Source organism: Pseudorca crassidens, chromosome 2 (genome assembly GCF_039906515.1).
Source record: "Pseudorca crassidens isolate mPseCra1 chromosome 2, mPseCra1.hap1, whole genome shotgun sequence".
Classification (NCBI taxonomy): Eukaryota; Metazoa; Chordata; class Mammalia; order Artiodactyla; family Delphinidae; genus Pseudorca; species Pseudorca crassidens.
Window position 1 is genome coordinate 1,035,240 of NC_090297.1, and position 22,356 is coordinate 1,057,595.

The 22,356-nt window shown below is 59.0% G+C and overlaps 1 protein-coding gene across 3 annotated transcripts in view; it reads left to right on the top strand.

Moving 5' to 3' along the window:
• Nucleotides 1-22,356, top strand: part of PRKCZ (protein kinase C zeta) — a 97,788-nt gene that overhangs the window by 72,093 nt on the left and 3,339 nt on the right. For all 3 annotated transcript variants that reach the window (XM_067717744.1, XM_067717745.1, XM_067717746.1), the window contains 9 exons: nt 418-470; nt 3,070-3,258; nt 6,114-6,211; nt 17,653-17,739; nt 19,195-19,330; nt 19,517-19,604; nt 20,557-20,676; nt 21,361-21,440; nt 21,821-21,910. In XM_067717744.1, the coding sequence (XP_067573845.1) occupies nt 418-470; nt 3,070-3,258; nt 6,114-6,211; nt 17,653-17,739; nt 19,195-19,330; nt 19,517-19,604; nt 20,557-20,676; nt 21,361-21,440; nt 21,821-21,910 (941 nt within the window). The remainder of the gene's footprint in view (nt 1-417; nt 471-3,069; nt 3,259-6,113; nt 6,212-17,652; nt 17,740-19,194; nt 19,331-19,516; nt 19,605-20,556; nt 20,677-21,360; nt 21,441-21,820; nt 21,911-22,356) is intronic.

The following is a 22,356-nucleotide window of genomic DNA, read 5'->3' on the forward strand; positions in this document are numbered from 1 at the left end:
CAAGAGGCCACGGAGCGTGAAACCCTTAGCACAGCACCTCATGTAAAGGAGACCCTTAACAAGTACCCGTCCACCCAGCCAGCCATCTGCGTACCATGAGAACAAAGACCGGAAGGCTAGACACCAGAATCTTACGATCCGTCACCTCAGAAGAATCACTAGGGAAACTTGTCACAGAGGCAGGTTCCCAGCCCCAGAGGTTCAGAGTCAGCAGGTCTGGGTGGGGCCCAGGAAGCTGCATTTTCTTAAGTCTCTAGTTGAGTCAGAGTGGCTGCCAGGCCTTCACCCTGAGCACTGGCTGGCCTGGCGGCCTGGCCTGGGCCACTGTGTCTCCACAGAGGGGCAAGGGCCGTGGGGGTCTCAGGCCGCGTCCCCGACGACGCCTGTAACACCCTTTCTTCTTCCTCTCTTCCCTAGTTGCTTATATTTCTTCAACCCGGAAACATGATAACATTGAAGATGAACCTGAGGTGAGTGCAGACGGCTCACCGGTATTTCCAGCGTCCTGTTTGCAGGTGCTTTAGCTCATTTCTGGGGCAGTCGTGGAAACTCGAATGTGAACGAGGAGGGTTGGGGGGAGCACGGCCTTGCGGCATCGGGGCTCACGCACACTGAGGCTTCCAGGGCAGAGGTCTGGGAGGTCTTCCAGACATTTAGCACAGAGGTGCTCTCTGTACAGCCGAATGGGCAGAGAGCAAGTGAACGTGGCAGCACGTGAGCCGTTGCTGAATCTGAGGTGAGCATATGGTGCTCATTGTATGTACTCTTTCACCAACGCAGAACTGGGCGTGAGGGGTCATTGGCTGAGTCTGTGTGAGCCCAAGCTGCAGGCCTGGTCTGAGCCCAGGTCAGGGGACCCCTCTGACCTCAGGATCCTCTTCTGTCAAGTGTGGATAATGATTGCGCCTTTCCGTGAGGGTAAACTGAGAGCATTGTATGAACGCTTAGCACCATGCCCGGCGCACGGGAAGCTTTCCACGGCACTGACTGCCGCCGTGGCCGTTTCCACATCAGTACAGGTGGGTCGGGCCATCACGGTGGACCACAAGGGGCACCCGTGACCTCCACAAAGGAAACCCCGTGTTCTTGTGCTTTGAGAGAAAGCGGGCCTCTGGGGCGTGGGCTCACTCTGACCTGGCTGTCACGCCCACTCCAGCACCCAGGTTCTTACATTTTCTGCAGCCGTCCCCCTCCCCCGTGGCGGGAGTCCCCGTCTCTGGGACTCAGTGCCTTGTGTGGCAGGGACGTTGGCGCCCACAGGCAGCTCTCACGGGCCCTCTGGTTTGGGGGGATGGGGTGTCCAGGGTCGGGGAGTCGGCCTGTCGGGCGGCAGTGAAGGAGAGGTGGCGAGGAGGGGGGAGATGAAAGCTCCGGGAACAGGCCCTGCCGCCTCCGCAGCTGGGTCTCACCAGGGGCACATCCGTTACGAAGCCCCAGAGGCTGCTGCCCCAAAGGTTCTTGGGGGCCCAATCCTGGCACCGTCTTCTGCTGCGGGTGAGGCCTTCCCACGTGCTCTCCACCCAGACAGCACAGCGGGTCCAGGGCTGCAGTTTTAGTCAAAGTTTATTTGCATAAAAGCCTGCCTTTATTTTCTGTGTGTGCTTTCCACACTACCCAGCAGCTCTGCAATTCTCAGCAGACGCTGAGTGTCCTACAGTGTAACCTGGCTCTGACACCATCGACCGGGGAACAGATCCCCCAGGTCGGGGGCTCAGTCCCACGAGACGGACCCCTCCTCCCACTTTAGATGCCAGTTGCAAGTGCTTCTGAGCGACTGGCTACAGATTGGAGGGTCCCACGACCCCCTCGTCAGGTTCAATTAATTTGTGAGAACGGCCCACGGGACTCAGAGAAACATTTTACTCACCAGATCACCGGGTTCTTTTAAAGGGTTGTAACTCGGGAGCAGCCATCTGCAGGAGGCTCACAGGGCAAGGTGTGGGGAAGGGGCAAGGGCTTCCACGGTCTCTGAGCGAGGGCCACTCCCAGATCTCCACGTCACCAACCCAGAAGCTCCCCAAACCTCTCCTTTTGGGGGTTTTACGGAGGCTTCATTACACAGGTGTGATGATTAAATCATTGGCCGTTGGCGCTGGAGTCGGGCTGTAGCCCCTCTCCCCTCCTGGGAGGTCAGGGGATGGGACTGACCTTCTGATCCCTGAGTCGGTTCCCCTGGCAGCCAGCTGCATCCTCAGGTGACCTAGAGGCTTCCCTGTAGTTGCCTCATTAACATAACAAAACACACCTTGCTGGCTCCCAGCACTTAGGAAATCCCCCCCAGGTTTTAGGAGCTGTGTGCCAGGAATGGGGCCCTAGAACAGAGAGGAACTTGGTGTTACAAATCACAGCATCACAACTGGACTCTGGGTGATAGATGAGGCTCAGGCAGTTGTGGTTCTGAGCAAGGGCATTTCCGGCTGGAGCTCAACCTCTGTGCACAGGACCTCAGGGAACAGCAACGCCTCGAGAGGCCACTCCTTTCCCAAGGTCAGTGTCCCCGCCTGGACGTCTAGGTCTTTCTCCCTGGTGTTCTGTGTCTGGAGTGAGTCAGGAACACTTAGTTACCTAACTCCCTCCACCAGAGAATCCTTGCCAGAGATAATTCTCAGGAGGGGAGCTTGTGCCCTTAATCACGTTGCCTTTCTCTTTCATCGTATATAGTTTCTAGTGGTACTTGCTTTGGAAGGTCTTTCCAGACATTAGCAAGTTATGCTTTGCAACCCCCCAGGGAGGGCCAGGTGGCCTTCCGGCTGCGGCACCGATGGCCCCTGGGTGTGTGAGCCTGCGGCCACCTGCTCGGCCTGTCCAGGCGGGGCTGGCCCCGAGCATCCTTCCTTGCTTGCAGAGGGCCCACCGGTGGCTGATGACGGCTCTCGGATTTCCGGCCCCTTCCACCAGAAGCTCTTGGGGATTGCTCCTGGGTGGCGCGGAGGCGGCGGCCTTTGGGACAGAGAGTCAGGACTTATGAGCAGGATGGGGCTCTGGGCTCCGGGGCGCGGACGCCACGTCTTCCCCCGTCGCGCACGAGTCTCCTTTCCGCTTCCTCCCGTTTTGTCTTCCCTCCCTCAGGACCTCAAGCCGGTCATCGATGGGATGGACGGGATCAAAATATCTCAGGGGCTCGGGCTGCAGGACTTCGACCTGCTCAGGGTCATCGGACGCGGGAGCTATGCCAAGGTCCTGCTGGTACGGCTGAAGAAGAACGATCAGGTCTACGCCATGAAGGTGGTGAAGAAGGAGCTGGTCCACGACGACGAGGTGAGGGCCCGCCTGCTCGCTCCTTCGGATGGAAGTCAGCGCACGTAACCGAGTTTGCCAGCTGACCGCTTTCAAGCGCGCAGTTCAGTGGCGTTCAGCGCATTCACGGTGTCGGGCCACCCTCGCCAGCACCCCGCCCCGTCCCCGTGAGCAGTGCCCCCCGGCCCCCTCCCCGGCCCCTACGGCCGCCACTGTCTCCTTGGATTTGCCTGTTCTGGACGCTCTGTGTAAGTGGAACCGTGCGTTATGGGACCTTCTGCGTCCGGCCTCTCTCACGGAGCGTCGTGTTCTCAAGGTCCATCCACGTGGTAGCGGGTGTCTGCGCGTCCTTCCTTCCTTTTAGGCCTCGGCCACGTTGCGTTTTATGGATCCACCCCCTCGGGCCTCTCTGTTCACCCGCTGACGGGCCCTGGGCTTGTCTCTGCGTCCGCTGCTGACGGGCCCTGGGCTTGTCTCTGCGTCCGCTGCTGACGGGCCCTGGGCTTGTCTCTGCGTCCGCTGCTGACCGGCGCTGGGCTTGTCTCTGCGTCGCTGCCTGAGTCGTGCTGCCGTGAACGGCTCTGTGCGGTTATTTGTCGAGTCCCTATTTCCACTCGTCCTGGGTGTTTACCCAGGAGGCGAACTGCTGGGTCATAGGGTCGTTCTATGTTTACCTTTTTGAGGAACTGTTTTCCACGGCAGCTGTGCCATTTTACATTCCCAACAGCAACGCGTGAGGTTCCCAATTTCTGCGCGTTCTTGCTGACGCTTTTGCTATTTGCTGTTTTTTGACCATTGCTGTCCTGGTGGGTATGAAGTGACTTTGATTGGCATTCCTATAGTGACAACGTGTTGAGCTCCTTTTCATGGGCTTCTTGGCCTGACGTACTTTTGACCTGTTTCTTTGACCCCTGAACGGGGGTGACGTCCCTAAGAAGCAGAGAACTGGCTTCACGGGGAGCCCCCGGCTGTTCCGGTGCAGCCGCTGCTGACCCGTGAGGCCGCTTGGCGCCCGTGGAGCGGGGGCCACGGGCGGGCTCCCCGGCCCAGGCTCGCAGTTCAGAGGGCAGAGCGGGGCTGCGCCGAGTCCCGACCTGTCCTCCCAGCAAGTGCGTTTGTGCAGTGCTCACAGCGCCCAGCTGGCCCCTCAGCCCTGGGTGCTGAGCTCACAAGTGAGTTGGGACATCCGTGCCTCACAGCTGAGGCAGCGGAGGCCCCGGGAAGTGCGGGGTCCGGCCGGTGTCTTCACTGCCGGTTGCAGCCCGCAAGAGGATTCCAAGCCCCTTCCCAGCCTGCGGCCGGCTGGAGGGTTGATGGTGTGTGAGGGCCGGTTTCTAGAACACTGAGAGGAGAGGCCTCCAGAGAGAGTTACTGCTGTGGTCGCTCTCGGCATCTTCGCACGTGGCGGGGACTGGAGCTCGGACTCGGAGGTGGTCTCAGGGGAGCGAGACCCTAGGATGTGGCGCGCGGGCCAACTGTGCGTTTGTGAGAGGCGCTGCCGTCCCGTGGCCCCCGTCCCAATCCCAGGAACCTGGGAACAGGACCTTATTTGGGGAGATGTAATCACAGATCCTGCGGCAGTCATGCTGGATCAGCTGGGGGACCCTAAATCCAGTGACGAGTGTCCTTTTAGAGAAGGGCAGGGAAAGATTTGAGACAGGAAGGAAGGAAAACACACACAGAGAAGTCACTGTGAAGACAGAGGCGGAGAAGGGCCAGAGTCCCCTGGAGGTGCAGGAAGGACCCTCCGCGGGGCCCTGCCCACACCCTGAGCCCAGAGGCTTCTGCCTCAGAGCAGCGAGAGGATACAGTTTGGAGGATTTGAGTCTCGAGGTCTGTGGCGTTTTGTTAAACTAGCGTGGGGAGTCCGGCAGGCGGGAGGCGGGTGGACCCGGGGGCGTGGGGGAGGAGGCATCACCCACCCAACGGCGTTTCCTTCCTGAGCACCCGGGTGGCCCGGTGCCTGCGAGAACAGACGCAGGGACAGTCAAGGGCTCTGTTTGAGGCCGGCTCTGCACATGAGACGCTGAGTGCCGACACCAGGTGGCCATTGCACGAGCGAGTGGAGCTGGGGGAGGTGGGGCTGGTCAGACGGAGCCTGCCGGCCAGGGCGTCCCCGGGAGCGAGGGGCAGAGGGGTCAGGATGCAGCCCCAGGACGAGGAACCCAGACGGTCTTTGGCCACCAAAGGGATGCTCACTGAGAGTCTGCTCGTTTTTCCAGAAACCTTCAGGGGAAGGCAGGCATCCCGTTCCCTCTCGCTTCCCAACCCTGAGACAAGAGGTCTAACCCGGGGAATTCGGGGACTCTCGTCCGACTCTGCTTTCTGGGGTTGTAATGGAACCAAAGCTGAGACTCTCAAGCTGAGTTTTCCCCAAGTTCCAGGGTGGATTGGGAGGGAGATAGCCCTGCCGTGGGAGCTGGTGCTTGGGAGGTGGGTGTGGGGTGTTGGAGAAACCTCCATTCTCTGTTTCCTCCTGTCTTAAGTGGAGATGATAATACAGACTTTCCAAGGCTGCCACGGGCAGCACACGGGGCAGTGCGGGAGAGCCTGTAGCCCAGAGGCCAGTGCACAGCTGGTGATGGTGGCTTTGGTGATGGTGGTAGAAACAGTGAGAAATGTGAACGGTGATAGATGACAGGTAACGATGCTGATGGTGGTGGAGATGCTGATGGTGGTGAAGGTGAAGGTGAAGGTGACGGATGGTAGTGGGTGACAGTGGTGGGGTGGCGATGGTGGTGGGGAGAATTTCTCAGCGGGCGTTTTCTTCTCCTCTCTGCATGGTCTCCCCTCAAGCAGAGCTGGCATTCCTCTCTTGCCTCCCCTTCTCCAGGATGTGCCCGTGAAGTGTTCACACTCCCTGGCTTCTATTTCAGGACATTGACTGGGTACAGACAGAGAAGCACGTGTTTGAGCAGGCATCCAGCAACCCTTTCCTGGTCGGCTTACACTCCTGCTTCCAGACAACAAGTCGGTAAGAGGAAGGGGGCGCTTCTGGGGTTCTGCTGCTCTCTGACCTGAGCCGTGTGGAGGCTGTGTCGTCACGAGGTTTCTGCCGTCGTCTGTAGGGTCCTCCTGTCTGCAAGTGTGGGGGCTTTTTGGTTCCTCAGACTAGCTTCGTTGTTCTCATTGGCCGGTGTCATATTAAGTAAATTTCATACAAATGAAGCTCAATTCTTCAATTCTGTTTACAAATTATTTATTGAACGCATCCCACTGGTACAAGCATGGGGTCGGGTACTGGGACGCCACTGTGAGCGGGAGGCCTGTCTATCTGCTTATGGATCTCACTGGTTAGTGGGATAAATGAATAAATACTAACCAGCCTCACTTAGAAGCTTTGTACATATTAGAATTCTACCTTCAAAAGGTTTGGAACTGCTGGTCCAGGATAGTCAACGTACACTCAGTTTGGAATTTTCTCGGCCAGATGACTTGAACTCACACAGTTTGTTTACTTGAAAAGTTACTGTGTTCTGGGTCGGGTGCTCAGGGCCCACCCCCAGGTTCGGTGACTTAGGAGAACTTGCAGGGCACGGCACATCGTCAGACTCAGGGCTAAGGCTTACTGCTGTGGAAGGACGTAAAGGGAAACGACGCACGGGGTGAAGTCGGGAGGAAACCGGGCGTGAGCTCCCGGAGTCCCTCCCTGTGGAGTCCCACAGGACACCCTGAATCCCTCCACAGGGAATTGTGAAACTCGGGGTTTACTGGGGGCGGGTCACGCAGGCACCTCTACCTAACACATGCCCAAGTCCCACACTCCCAGCCAGCAGCAGGTGTTCTGTGTAAACCGTGTTGTTCGTGCAGTGTGATCACGGTGAGATACGCTTATCTCTTGGGGAAGGTTTATATCAGCGCAGGGAGCCAGTGATCGAGCGAGGGCCCGACTCTGCCAGGGCCCAGCGTGCAGCAAGCCTCTCTGCGCGACGGTCTCGCTCCTGCTCCGCCCACTCTCTGCTCGGGGCTTCGTTGTGGTCAGAGCAGTGACTCACCCCCCGACGCCCCCCGCACCCACCCCCACCTCTCTCGATCTTCAGTCCCCTGTTCCCACCGGAACTGGCGTTGCCACCTTCCCAGATCTCAGTGCTTCTGCCTCCTGAGTGGGTCTCAGACCCTCCCTTTCCCCCTGAGCCCCAGCTGCAGCCTCCTCGGGGCGTCCGGTCCCTGGGGCACCAGGCTGTCAGTTCCCCCACGTTGGAACTGAGCCATGTTTCGAGAACATAGATCTGAAGTATCCATCACCTGCTTCAGAGCCCCCCGACCACTTTCCCAATTGCTTCTGGGAGACGGTCCAGGCCCCTAGGCGTGTGGACGAGGCCCCTGCAACCAGGCTGCCCCTGGGTCCCTCTGTCCATCTTTGCCGCCCTGCCTGCCGGGCCTCTTCCCCCGCCCGGGGCTCCGGGAGGGCCCAGCATAGTGTCCGGTGCGTGTTCCTCACCTCTCTTTGGCTGTGACCAGTCTCTTGGGATTATGGGGCCCGCCCGAGGGTGTCCCCCCAACCCCACGCTTCCTAAACGTATTGTGAAACGAGTCTTGCTGTGTTTTTCAGTTAACTTCACTGTATGAACTTGTAGGGCGTGGATGTACAAGGGTCAGGTGTTTCAGCCTCACTTCCAGCCCTGTTACAGGAGCACAGCGCTTTCTGCACTCACGTCCCGGAAATCCGCCGGCTCACGTGTTCCCAGGTGCGTTAAGGTTAGAATTGGAAACAAAAACCATCCCGCAGGTGTTTCCGTGTGAGCCCCACGATGCGGGTGCGCACGGTAGCGCCTTTCCAAACTGACGTGAGAAGCTGTGTACGGCCTTCGCACTCACAGCCGGGAGGCATCCCCGGAGCCATTAGCATCCGCGTCTAGTTCCTTTGCCTCCCACTTCTATGGAATCCGTCAGTGACGTCTAGAAGCACCTGAGACCTGGTTAGTCCGGACAGGTGTCTTTCCGGGCTGTTTCCACGCGCCTGCTTTGACGCCGGTTTATGATATACGCCTGTCCCCCACCACCCACGGTGTGAGCTCCCTGAGAGCAGGGCCGGGTGGGGTGTTTCGTGCTCCCAGCAGTTGGTTCATACCTGGCACCTCACAGGCAGTTGCGGTGTTGAAGGATAATTTTCTTAAGGTACAGTCATGTCCTTGGTACAGATATAAAGTGAGCGTGTGTCAGCATTTATGTGACTCACTGATTAATGAGGGACTCGTCAGAGGTTACAGCCCGCTCACAGGAGAATTCAAGTTCCCGCACACGTCGGGTGACGGGGACCCTGGGACTGGCCGATGCCTGGTGCCGAGCCGGCCGGGAGGCTGGGAGGGGCCCCACCAGGCAGACTTCCTTTGCGGGTCTGTGGATGGCACTGTTGGTGTAGAACGCACCCGGTTGGAAAGTGGCTCAGAGACGGAGGGAGAGCCCGGAAGCCGTGCCCTGGGAGGGCGGTGGCAGCAGAGCCTGGCTCCTCCGGAGACCCCGTCCTCGTTTCGGTCTTTCAAAGCCTTTTGTGGTTCTCCTGACAGTGGTACCAGCAGAGGCTTGGAGCCGACAGCTGGGCTTCGCTTGCCAGCCCCCCTTACTGTTCGGGCGACCTCGCACAGGGCACCCTCTCTGGGCCCCGTCTCAGCCCTGGGACAGGGAATGGCAGGGATGCCCACCTCAGGGGCTGTGGCTGTGGGTCCGTCAGTGGAACGTTTACAGCCAGGAAGGTCCCGCTCCCGGGGAACCGTGAATGATGTAAGCTTCGGCTGAAAGGGCCTCTCTTCTTGGGGCTGCTGGGCCTTGGAACAAACAGACGGAACCTCGTGTCTGAGCCCGCGAGGACATAGGAGCCAGCAGCTGCCCCGCCCCACGTTGGGCGGCTCTCGGCACCGCGCCCACTGCTGCTGGTGAATGAGGAGCGAGGCCACTGGAGTCGGGAACTGGGAGGTGGGTGGGCAGGGTGGCAGCGGGGACGTGGCTGGGATGGGCGTGCGGGCCACCTCGACTCTTCCCGTGGGCTCCTCGCCAAGCTGCCGCCCCGAGGGCCTGCCGTGGTGCCGGGAGCCGGCGGAGCCCTTGCAGCGCCACTGAACACAGCGGACACCCGCTCCACTCCGGAGCTGCGCCCGCGGGCCGCCACCAGCAAAACTCTGGTAAATAAGACACAGTTTCTCACGAGCAGTTATCGGAAGGGGGTCTCCGGATGGGAAGAAAACAAGCATTTCTTTTTTCTCCCCAAATCCAGTAGTGCCATCCGGCTCTGCCATGTTCCATGTTCACTCATGGACGTGGAGCCCCGAGCATTACAGTCACTAATGTCGCTACGTGTATACACAGGGTACAGAGCACCACGCGTGTACAAACATATGCAGATGGTACAGTGGGGTTTTATTTTTATTTTTAATTTTTTTATAAATGTATTTATGTATGTATGTATTTATTTATTATTTTTGGCCGCGTTGGGTCTTCGTTGCTGCGCACAGGCTTTCTCTAGTTGTGGCGAGCGGGGGCTGCTCTTCGTTGCGGTGCGCGGGCTTCTCATTGCGGTGGCTTCTCTTGTTGCGGAGCACGGGCTCTAGGCGCACGGGCTTCAGTAGCTGTGGCGCGTGGGCTCAGTAGTTGTGGCTCGCGGGCTCTAGAGCACAGGCTCAGTAGCTGTGGCGCACGGGCTTAGTTGCTCTGCGGCGTGTGGGATCTTCCCAGACCTGGGCTTGAACCCATGACCCCTGCGTTGGCAGGTGGATTCCTAACCACTGCGCCACCAGGGAAGTCCCACAGTGGGGTTTTAGTGTAAAATAAACATCTGTGTTACGGAAAAACCATTGTTCGTATCCACACAGCCCATCTTTTCTACACAACAGCCAAAATTAACTCCGAAATGGCCAAAACAGGGGAAACGGCTTCAGTTTACGCTATTGTGGGGAAAATGGGTGATCGAGAGATGGTGGCTGGAAATCTATGTCTCCCTCCCCCAGCCCCCCACGTTAGATTGTAGTTTGGGGACCTTTCTCTCGCTTCTGCGTGATCTCAGATCCCAGATGAGCAAGCCACCAGCAAAGTGTTTGCAGTCAACTTGCTGTTCCAACGTAAAGCCTTTTAACCGTTGGCCGATTGGTTGTCTATGCTCACGTGCGGCCGCGGGCGCTTCTCACCCTTTAAAGAACACAGCGGCTGTGCCTTGTTTGCGGTGCCCGCCTAGACGCTAAGCTCGGTTCTTCCTGGTTCCCGGTGGCTTCGAGATGTGAAACGCCTTGCGTGTTGGCCTTTGTAAATCGCACCTGAGGACTCACCTGCAGCTCTGGAGAGACCTCAGCCTGGACGGGGTCCCAGGGCCCCATATAGGGGGGCCGCAACGCACACGTGTACCCTGGGAACGCCGCCAAGGCGGGGCGGGGTGGGGGCAGAACCCACGAGGGACGGTCGCACGGGTGTGTCCCAGGGGAGGCGGCTGTGCCGGGGAAGGATGAGGAAAGGCTTGACGGTGGGACGGCTTCCGAAAGCACCACGGTCCTCAGCGGGGGACGCAGGACCTGCTGGGCGAGGAGGCCTGAGGGAGGCCTAGAGGGGGACGAGGATGGTGAGTTCGCCCAATGCCAGGGAGAGCGTGGCAGGGCTGACGAACGCTTGGCGCTGCTGGGGCGGCAGGCGGGGTCTGACGTGGAGAGCTGGGGGCGCGGGGCGAGCACGTGTCCAGTGGGCGGTGTGGACGTGGGGCTGGGAAGCGGGAGCCGAGGGGGAGCCGGGGCCACGGGTGTTGTCGCCACGGTGAGGAGCCGGCGGGCCTGCGGTGAGCAGACCCCGGGCCCAGTCTGACCTCCGCCCGCTCCTGATGGAGGGTCAGGGAGATCCGGTTCCCGGGGGCCCTGGTGGTGGTCACGGGACACCTGTGACATCTGCGTGAGGATGCGCCCACGGGGCCGTGCACGCGGCAGGAGTCATCCGCGACCTTGAGGGGCAGGTGCTCCCTCCTTGGGAACGTGAGTCACTGTACTTTCCAAAGGCAGTACTTGTGTTCCAGTCATAGTTTAAACCCGGAATAGAAAGCGCGGCGCTGAGTGACAGTGGGCGTGGGTGGAGCCACGTCAGCCTCTGTTCTCCACCTGGATCCCCTGCATCCCCTAAAACGGTCCGGACACAGCCCTGACCCCTCAGGCTACCAAGCAGGGCCCCTCGGGCTAGACTGCCCGGCACGAGGGCGCGCGTGGGGAGAAGTGAGTCGAGACTCCCCGGAACACTCAGGAGGTTTCAGGACTTCGCTGTATTTTTCCATCGTTTCCATCTCTCTGGAAACACTGTGGTAGCTGTTGTGGATCACGCCACAGCCCCGGACAGTGAGGGACCCTTGGGGCACGGCCTCCGTCCGCCTAGCGCAGGGGCCTGAGTCCTCCTGCCGCTGTGCCCACACACGGCCTTCACTGAGTGTGATTCCTTCTTTCTTCCTAATCTGGTGGCGACTGGCTGCTTTCAGACCAGGGCAAGTGGGTGGTGGGGACATGTTATTACCGCGTGCTTGGGGACGGGCGTGCACGGGCGTGGGACGTGCTCTCCGTGAGTGGGCGTCCTTGGACCATCCCGTTAGGATGCGGTGACTCCGGTGCCCCACGCAGCCACTGCCTGACTGAGATGACGTCCTGTCCAGCTGCACGCCTCCCCTGGACAGGGCCTCGCTAGAGCCGGGCGTGGGGGCTCCTTTGGTCGAAGTAACTGTCAGGACCAGGCCTGAAATTGCGCTTTTGCCAACTATTAAACGACATCAGAAACCACGTAAAAGAGTAGCTCCTTTTTTCAAAAAAACTTGACGCCATTTCAAAACGCAGGAGAGTGGAGGAGGAAGGAGCTTTGTGCGCACTGCCTGGCCTTGTCACTGGCACGTTCTGCTGCTTGTTTTCCCTTCTGCTGTTTATTTCTCCATGTGGACTTTGGAGTCAACCTGTCCAGCTCCGGAAAGGAAGACGGGGCATCCTTAGGGTGCAGGCGCTTCCTGCTCAGTCACGTGGTTTCCCTTTTCATCTGCTCTTTCGGGAGATCTTAGTTTTTCTTCGTGCAGAGTTTTCAGTTCCTCGCTTCATCTTGTCCTGAGTGTTTCTCTCTTCTGTTTCTACTGTAAGGGAGGCCTTTTCTTCCATTAGAGCAACAAGCAACGTAACGCGGTTTCTGCACATTGATTTCGGGCCCTTTGCCTCATGATTCTCTTTCTCCGGTAAATTTCAGGTGGTTTTCTTGGATTTCCGGCTGTGCAGTGATAACATCTGCAGACGATGCTGTTACCCCCTCCTTCCCGATTCGTGCCCCTCTAATGACATCAGCCGGTACCTACCACATTTGGGGACTGGTGGTGGTGGACAAACCTGTCCCCTTCCTGACCCCAAGGGGACGCGTCTGGTGTTGGCACTGAGGGCCCAGCGCCAGCTGCCGTGGGCCAGCGGGGTGTCAGGAATGCAGAACCAGACCGCGCTGGCATTCCAGTCAAATGTGTTGACGTTTGCTACACCAAGGGGCCCAGGGGCACTGGGGGAGGCAGGGAGCAGCAGGGACCAGCGTCTCCACCTGTGGCCATCGCCCTGAGTTCCGGGTCCACAGGGGCCCCGTCTGACAAGGCTGGAGGCTAAGGAGGTGCTGCCCCTGTCTGGCTTTTGGGAACAGGCTCACCCCCTGCGGACTCCTGGACCCCATCATCCCATCTCCCCCAGAGCCTCAGAAACGCAGCTCAGAGACTCCCAGTGGGGAGGTTACAGACACGCCAGTAACCGGCGTGGAGTTACAGTTTGTCTGAAGGAAGTTTACACCTCTTTTTATTTTATTGTCAAGAAAGAATATGGAATTTTTCCGAAGGTCTTCTCACCGTTTATGGGGGTGATTGTTATGACTTTTACTCCTCGGGGCCTCCTAAAATGATGAATTGTATCATTAGAACCTATTTCCCAGGGTTGAACTCTCCTTGAATTCCTGGGGAAACGCATGCCTGGTCTTAGTGTACAGTTTTGTTAATGTCCTTTTGAATTCAGTTTTCTGATCTTATTTAGGAGTTTTTCATTGACGTTTTCTGATCCATCTACAGTTCCCCTTATACAATCTTTATTAGATTTCTGCATTTTCCTTATTTTTTACTCTCTGGAACATTCTAAATCTCATTGCAATGATCTCTTGGCAGGACTCCCTGAATCTGCTGGGGCCTGTGGTGTTTCAGAGGGCAGCTTCCCTCTCTCCACCACCCAACTGCGTTTGCTGTAATTGTTACGTCTTTTAGGTGTGCCACCCTCCCGCCGGTCCTTCTGTAGCTGCTTCGCGGTTTTGGTCTCTCCTGCTTTGCTCGGTTCCATCATGAGGCACAACTCCCGAGTCTGGGAAGGGCTGGAGTTCACGTTCCGTGCGTCCTTCACGTGTGACAGCACAGGCGCTTGAGCCAGGCTTAGCCAGGTCCCCTTGCCCTCAAACGCAGACGGGTGCTTGGTGGTGTGTCCGTCCAGCACGCGCCGTCCACAGGGAGATGGAGACAAGCTGTTCGTCCCCCCGCTCCGAGAGGAGGTTTTTCTGGGCCTGGAGTTGCCAGCTTCCCTGCTCTGTAGGCAGCTGCCCCGGAGCCGTGGGCTGTATCTGGTTTGCATGCTCACCGCGATCGCTGTGAGCATCCTTCTGACTCAGGGTTTTGGTTCGGACCGTGTCTGTCCTGGGGCTTGCCTTGCGTTTCTGATTTTCATCCAGGAATGAGGGTGGTCTCTCCCGAGATGCTCCCTTTGGCCCTCAGCCTCCTTTCCTGTCTGTCGTTCATTGTCGGGAGCCCAGGTGCTTGTCTGCTTCCTCTTTTCCTTTCTTCGGTCCCTGAGCTCCACTGGGGGGCAGCCACCCCTGTGATGGGGGGTCGGTAACTGGCGGTGGGGCTCCAGGCTTGCGTTCTGGATTCATCCAGATCGGCCGCTACCAGATCTTATTAGACAGTAACTGTGTGATGCTGGGAAAGCTGTTTCACCTCCACTGCCTCGGTGTCCCCGTCTGTAAAGTAGGGAAACTCCTAGAACCTACCGCACGGTTCTCAGGTTAAGTTTTATACACAGATGTGCTTGGAACAGTGCCTGACGTTTTGTGAGGGCTGTAAAGTCTGCTGTTCTTGTTATTTTTGACACCAGCGGGGTCGACACTTTTTTTCAAAAGACCAGATAGTAAGTATTTTCACCTTTGAGGGCCACATGGTCTCTGTGGCAGCTACTCACTGGGGTTCAGACAGACAAAGACAGTGTTCCGATAAAGCTTTATTGACAGACATGGGTGGGGGGCCAGATGCAGCCAGCTGCTGGTGTCCATGTGGCATTACCTCTTGATCTCAGCACACTGTCCCATGCCATCGGTGTCCCCTCTGAGCGAGGTATGGGGCTGGTGGCTTTTTTAATATATATATAAATTTGTTTGTTTATTTTTGGCTGCATTGGGTCTTCGTTGCTGCACGCGGGCTTTCTCTAGTTGCGGCAAGTGGGGGCTACTCTTCATTGCAGTGCGTGGGCTTCTCATTGCAGTGGCTTCTCTTTTTGCGGAGCACGGGCTCTAGGTGCACGGGCTTCAGTAGTTGTGGCACACAGGCTCAGTAGTTGTGGCACGTGGGCTCAGTAGTTGTGGTGCACGTGGCATGTGGGATCTTACCGGACCAGGGCTTGAACCCATGTCCCCTGAATTGGCAGGCGGATTCTTAACCACTGCACCACCAGGGAAGCCTGGGGCTGGTGTTTTATCCCATGGGGGCTGTGGGGAGGTAGGGGCCTGGCCTGACTCATCCCCGAGCTGAGGAGAGCATCTCCCATGCAGGTGGGGCCACGGTCCCCTCTTCCCCTGCCCCCGGCACCCTCAGCCATCGGACAGGCCCCACATCCCAGGTTTTCCTCGGGTGATGGGCGTCAGGCAGGTAGGGCCGGCCTCTGGCCTCTGCTCCTGCCCTGGTCCCAGCCTGTGAGTTGACTGTGGTGTTTACTCCCCTTGCTGTCTCCAGCTCTTGATGAATCCTGTTTTGCGAGGTTTTACTATATTTTGCACATTTTGTGAAGTACCGAGGAAACGTAAGCTGCTGTCTCGGCCCCAGGGGTGGCTTCTTTCCCATCCTGGCATCACACACGTGCCAACTCTGCCTGCGCCATGGCAGAGCCCCGGGCGTGAAGCCCAGAGACGGCCTTCGGCTGCGCTTGGCCATGGACATCGGGGCGTTTTGTCATAGCAGCCAGCTTGTCTGAGTCACACAAAGCCTTGTCATCAGAGTGAATCAGCCCCTGGCGGCTCTGGTGGGGTTCTGCGCTAAAGAAATGCTGAAAGTGGTACACCTGAAACTAACACAACATTGTAAATCCAGTGTACTCCTGTAAAAACCAAAGAGGAAAAAGAAAAAGTGCAGTGTTGGAAGTAGTAGTAAGATTTATTTGTAGAACGAAAAAATTCTTCAGATACACAGTTGCTTTAAGAAAAAAAACCATCCTGCTCTGTTCTTGCAGCTGATCAGTTTCACAAATGAAATAAATTCCTTGATCGGCAAGTTACCTGAGACCCGGGGCCCCAGGTGACAGCCACAGACCAGCTGAACGTGTCCCCGCGTCCACGCGTAGAGATGCGGCTTCTCTTGAAACTGCCTTGACGGTCTTTCCCCTGGATACAGAAGGGAAACTACCATTGCCGCTTCTTCTCTGGGTTCTTAAATGTCCCCTTAAATCTCTTCTGCTGCCTAAGCCGTCCTGCTGGTGTCTGTCTCCAGAACTGGTGTATTTCTTTCTGTCCCTGTGTGGGCGGCCACATCCGTTTCCTGGGGAGCACCCACGTTGGGGTGAACACACCTCCTGGGGCTGCATGATTCCGGGTCCTGGTGGCAAATACCGCCCTGTGCTTTGATGTCACAGAGTTGTTAGTAAATGGTTTTTTTTAAAACCGTTCGGTCTTAGGCCTCTCCCCAGGGGTCGAGGACCTGCATAGCACTTCCCTCAGGGTAGCTGCCAGGATCAGACGTGCACACACGTTGGAATAGTGCCCGACGGTCAGCGGGGGCTGTACAGCTGTCGTTTGTCCTTGCTGTTTGTAGCTGGTCGGCAAGCTTTTTCCGTCTCTCACCTCTGTTGTAGTGTGAAAGCGGCCACAGGCAAGATGTGCGTGAGCACAATCTGTCTGCAAAGCGGGTGGACCCGCGTCAGGGCCAGGGTTCCTGGACCCTTTCCGGGAGCATCCTTTGGAGGCGGGGGAGCCGCTTTGCCCCCACAGAGGAGCTGGGTTTTCTCCAGGATGACAGGGAAGGCTCTGGCTACCCACCCAGTGTTCAGGCTTTTGTCTCCATTTCTGCTATTTATGTATTTAGGAGTTGTTTCTAGTCTAAACATGTAATCAGAGAGTTGGAAGGCGATTTGCAGCTTGTTCACTTGCCCCGTGTTAAAGGACGTCATCACTGAATCAGGGATGCAGACAGGTTGGGGGGCTGGCGGGTTTGCTCCCCTCCGTCTGTGCTCCCAACTCCCCAGAAGCGCCCCAGAGGAGCCGTTGACCTAAAAATCCGCGAGCTGCCCTCAGCAGGGTATTTCTGGAAAATCGTGTGGGAATTTAATTTTGAAAATGGAACCTTATTAAATGTGAGAAGGATCTTATCAGAAAAGCAACCACATGGTAAATGGTAAATTTGGAGACTTGAAGGGCCCTGCCTGCATCCGGAGGACGGATCTGTCAATCCCAGGGATCCTCCCGCCGGCAGCCCCGACCCCGCTGCCCCCAACACCCCTCCTGGAGGGCAGCCGGCATCGCTCCCGGTGGCCAGGTCAGCAAGCCTGACCCTCCCCCTTGGGACCTGCTGTTCAGGGAGGGTCCCACCCACTCCTTCCCCTCCTGGCTGCCCAGTCCACTGGCAATCTTGCGGCCTCTGCCTCAGGCCCTCCTGGCCAGCGCACCTGTGCTCTCACCTGGGCACCTCCTCCCCCTTCCGCCTGCCCGTCCGCCCTTCCTGGGGTGCATCCAGACGGCGGCCAGAGGGTCCTTCGCATCACCTGGTTTGTGCATCTGCCCTCTGGCTTCCCCTTGGCCTACAGGGTGGTCCCTCAGCTCTCCGCCCTCCCCCGTGGCCCCTCCCGTCCCCCCACCACCCGGGCTTCTGCTCCCTGGGGAGGCCTTCTGCGGCCACCCAGACACATAGTGCCCTCCCTGCCCCAGTGGGCCTCCGGCCACCAGCCCTGCCTTATTTTTACCTTTTTTAACCAAAGGCAGGCCTGGCACCCCTGGGAGAACAAATAACTGTGTTGGACGCAGCGAGTGGCGAGTTTCTCTCCTGAGTTTTACTGCATTGGGGTCAGAGCTGAGCGGCTCTCCTCTGACCCCAGAGCGGGGCGGGCAGCCCCGGTCACCGCCTTCCCTGGGCCTCTCAGGAGGGTGACCGGCCAGAGAGGGGGACCCCTGGGGGTCCCGGCCGCGCCTGTGACCCTGGCCTCCCCGCCACATGTCCCACAGGTTGTTCCTGGTCATCGAGTACGTCAACGGGGGCGACCTCATGTTTCACATGCAGAGGCAGAGGAAGCTGCCCGAGGAGCACGCCAGGTGGGTGCAGCCGGGGGCCGGGGGGAGCCTGGGGGGTCGGGAGGAGGGAAGTGGATTTGGGGAAGGGGCACAGGGGGTCACTGCCCCCCGCCAGGGGCCAGGCCAGAGCCGGGAGGGTCCTGGGAGTGGCCGACCCCCCGGAGCGCTGCGTGTGCGGTGGCGCCGTGCTTTCCCCTGTTTCTGAAACGGGGTGAACGTCCCGACCATCAGCTTAGCTGCCTGGACGGCAGGGCCGCTCCCCGCCATCTGCACGGATGCACAGCAGGGGCTCTCCTGGAAGAGGAAGACCATCTCCATTTCTTTCTAAATGACTCTCAGGGACACTGACCCCATCACTGCCACACAGCCTTGGCCTCACGGGCGGGTGGGGCGTTTATTTCCACCCCGTACGTAGCTCTTTCCTGTTTTCCATATTTTTCTCTTTTCCTCATTTCCTCACTGGAAAATAATTCCACGCGGCATCATGAGTCACCGTAGATCCTTTTTGGGGGGAGGCGGGTAGTCATTGGAGAAGAGCGAGCCCCACACGCTCATGTCCTCTTTTCCCAATTGTGGTAAAATACACATAAGATAAAATTACTGTCTCGTTGCATTTATTTATAAGTTCGCAGCTCAGTGGCGTTAAGCACATTCATGGTGTTTACAACCATCACCACCGTCATCTCCAGAACTTTCTCATCTTCCCAAACCGACGCTCTGGCCCCATGAGACACTCACTCCCCACCCCTCCCCCAGCCCCGGCCGCCACCCTCCTACTTTCTGTCTCTATGAATCGCCTCCAGGGACCTCGTAGAAGCGGGATCACGTAGGATGTGGCCTCTCGTGCCTGGCTTATTTCACTCAGCATCGTGGCCTCAAGGTCCACGCACGCCGGAGCAGGTGTCAGAATCTCCTCCCTTTTTAGGGCTGAATATTACTGCATTGTGTCAATGGACCACATTTTGTTTATCCATCATCTGACAATGGACACTTGTGTTGCTTCTGTGTTTTAGCCACAGTGAATAGCGCTGCTGTGAACATGGGGGTACAAATAACCATTCGAGTCCCTGTTTTCAGTTCTTTTGGATGTATACGCAGAAGCAGTATTGCTGGGTCACATGGTAATTCTATTTTTAATTTTTTTGAGGAGGTTCCGTACTGTTTTCCACGGCAGCTGCACCATTTTACATCCCCACCAGCAGTGCACAAGGCTTCCAGTTTCTGCACATCCTCACCAGCACTTGTTCTTTTCTGTCTGGGGGGTTTGGAGAGTGACTGTCCTGGTGGGCGCGAGGTGACGTCTCATGGTGGGTTTGGTGTGCGTCTCCCTGACCACGAGGACGCTGCGTGCCTTGTCCTGTCCTGTCGGCCCACGTGCTCTTCAGCGGAGGATACGGGGCGTCTGTGCGCTTGGGCCCCCGTCCCGGTTCCTGGTTGGCTTCTCTCTGCTGATGACGGGTGTCACTCCCTCCCCAGGTTCTACGCTGCTGAGATTTGTATCGCGCTCAACTTCCTACACGAGAGAGGGATCATCTATCGGGACCTGAAGCTGGACAACGTCCTCCTCGACGCTGACGGTCACATCAAGCTGACGGACTACGGCATGTGCAAGGTGGGCTCCCGGCCCGCTGCCCCCGCCTGCCTCTGGGGGGTCCCGGGCAACCCAGTGCCCGCTCCGTCTCGTCCTGGCTGCCGGGCTCCGGCCGCCCCCACGTCACCGGTCCTCTGTTGGTTCTCTCGCCGGCGGGGGTGTGTCTGGCGGGCCCCTCCCTCCTGGTAACTGGCTTTATCCCTACAGGAAGGCCTGGGCCCCGGTGACACGACGAGCACTTTCTGCGGGACCCCGAACTACATCGCCCCGGAAATCCTGCGGGGAGAGGAGTACGGTGAGCGTGGGCGGGGCGCTAGGGCGCTGGGCGCAGCGGAGGCGGGGGAGCGCGCCCCAAGCCCTGGGAGTTTCCTCTCCCTGGGGACTTGGCCACGGAGCAGAGAGAGAGGGAGGTGGGCCTGCCTGGGGCCAACCCTGCCGGGGCTCCCCACCAGGGGCTCTGGGGCCGTGGCCCAGCAGCCGGGGCTTCCTAACCAAATTGCACTAAAACGCACACCTTACCTCGTCCCAGCCCCAAGCCACTAACTGGCCTCAGTCCCCAGCTGTTGTCCTGTGTGTCCACCTGAGTGTCCCCTGGCGAGGTCACTGGACAGGATCCCTCTGGTCAAGGAGCCCGAAGGGCTGAGGCGGGTGTCCCGAGTCAGTGGGCGCCGCCCTCTGGAGGGGGTTCCCAGAGCCGCTAGAGCCACGCACAGCCCCCATGGACACTGGAGCTTGTCACCCCTTCCTTGGGTTCTGCTGTTTTCACAGCCCAGACAGACCATCGAATATTTATTTCCACACATTTTCCTTGCTGTTAACAGTCGGGGGGCGGGTAGGCAGGGTGGGCAGTTCTCGCACCCTCAGATACCTGGGCACCCAGGAGGCTGATAGGGTTGAAGTCACTTAGTAGCCAGAGAAGGACAGACGGCAGCTGTGGACCAGAGCAGGGAGTCTAGAACCTGGCCCGGGATGGGGACCCCGTGTGTGATGGAGGTGGACAGCTGCAGACCCTGGGAGCAGCTGGCCGTCCGTGGACTGCCTCGATGTGGAGACAGCTCTGCAGCTAGTAAGGGGGAGCCGAGCGTCCCGGGGACAGTGGACAGAGGGGAGGCCAGGCTGCCTGGGAGACGCTGGGGACATGCATCCTCAGCTGTGGTTCAGGAAACGCAAACTGTCATGACTGTCGCCTCGTGACGGGACAGCACAACTGGAGAGGCCCGGCCTGACAGGCCTGCACTCTCTCCCAGGGTTCAGTGTGGACTGGTGGGCGCTGGGCGTCCTGATGTTCGAGATGATGGCTGGCCGCTCCCCCTTCGACATCATCACCGACAACCCCGACATGAACACCGAGGACTACCTTTTCCAAGGTGCGCGGGCCGTGCGTCCAGCTGACTCCACACCCTGCGGGTTTTCCCCTTTCAGAGGTGCAGGTCCCCAGGCTGGTCCCCGTGGCTGCCACAGACTAGGTGGGGCCACCCGTCCACGACCGGCTCTCAGGGAGCAAAGCCCGGGCCGTGGGTGTGGGAACGGCCGTGGCTAGGGGGACACGGCACTCTCACGCCCACGGGAAAGAGAATCTGTCCCGATTTAGCCCAAACTCCCTTCCGCCCATGCCAGGTGTGCACATGAGTCCCGGGCAGCGGCTGTGCTGAGCCACAGTGCTGCCTCCTACCAGCCACGGCTCCTTGCAATCTGGGCCCCGGGCCAGAACCGACAGCCCCGGCATGCTGGGGCTCAGGGCGAGGCTGTCCCCACGGTGGCCTCTGGCACCCGTGGACGTGGGGACGCAGGGCCAGCTGAGCCACCGTTGGTTCGTATGTGATCGTGAGCACGTGTGACCGTGGGCACTTGGGCCCTTTGCGGCCTCGAGACCCTGCTGGGGTGTAGGACGGGGCCCGGGGCACCACGAGTGCCCCGAACCGCCTGCTCAGGAGGGTTCCCAGCGCCCTGCAGGCCGCCGGCTCCCTGGCTGCTGGGCAGAGCTGACATGGCGGGCGGGGCCGGGCACGGAGAGGGGGCTGGCTCTCACCTCCCGGTCCGGGTCGTTGCAGTCATCCTGGAGAAGCCCATCCGGATCCCCCGGTTCCTCTCGGTCAAGGCCTCCCACGTGTTGAAAGGATTTTTAAACAAGGTACGCTTGTGGCCCCCGTGGCGGCCGAGCCAGCCGTGGCTGCGGCCCTTCCTCTGTTACTGGGGCCACGGCTCCACCAGCTGGTTGGCATTTTTAGTGTCGGGCGTGGGTGTGGCTCTCTGCGTCCTTCCTTGGTCCTACGGATGCTTGTTCACGCTTGACAAAATGTAACGACGAGGAACGATGCCAAAGAGGAACCTCCCGGAGGAGCTTGACCTGCCGGCAGGAAGCGTTTCCAATGAAGGGAACGTCTGGCCTTCGCCTGGGTGCCGGGCCGGCGGGGGGTCCCGGGGAGGGCAGGCCCGCCCCCCGCTGGGCACGGGCATCAGGGGCCGCCTTGCTCTGTGCTGACCTGTCCTCATTTGAACTCTGACCCCCAGGACCCTAAGGAGAGGCTCGGCTGCCGGCCACAGACTGGATTTTCCGACATCAAGTCTCACGCTTTCTTCCGTAGTATAGACTGGGACCTGGTAAAGCAGCGCGGGCCTGGCACCGCCCCCCGCCCCGTGCGGTGGGCGGCCCTCGGGGGGGGCGGGGGGTGGGGATGGGCGGGGAGCCATCTGGAAACTCCTGAAGAGCAAGGAGGGGGCCTGGCGAGCCCCTGGGGGCGGGGGCTGCTTCTTGAAGGTCCTGGGAACAGCCTTGCCTGGGCGCCCATGCCATGCTGGGGGGTCCCGTGGCGGGGTGCCCGGTCTGTGACCGCTGCCATCCGCCTGAGTTGATCCAGCTCCCGGATGTTTCCGCTTGGCTGGCTAGCTAGTTCCAATAGGACATCCCGGTGCACCGTGGCCCCTCCCCCCTGCAGTGGACCTTGACCCACCCAGGCCTCAGGGACTCAACCTCCAGGGCCTGGACCTTCTCCCACCCCCACTGCAGCCACCTGGGTCTGAGCCACCCTCATCCGGGCTGGTCCCCG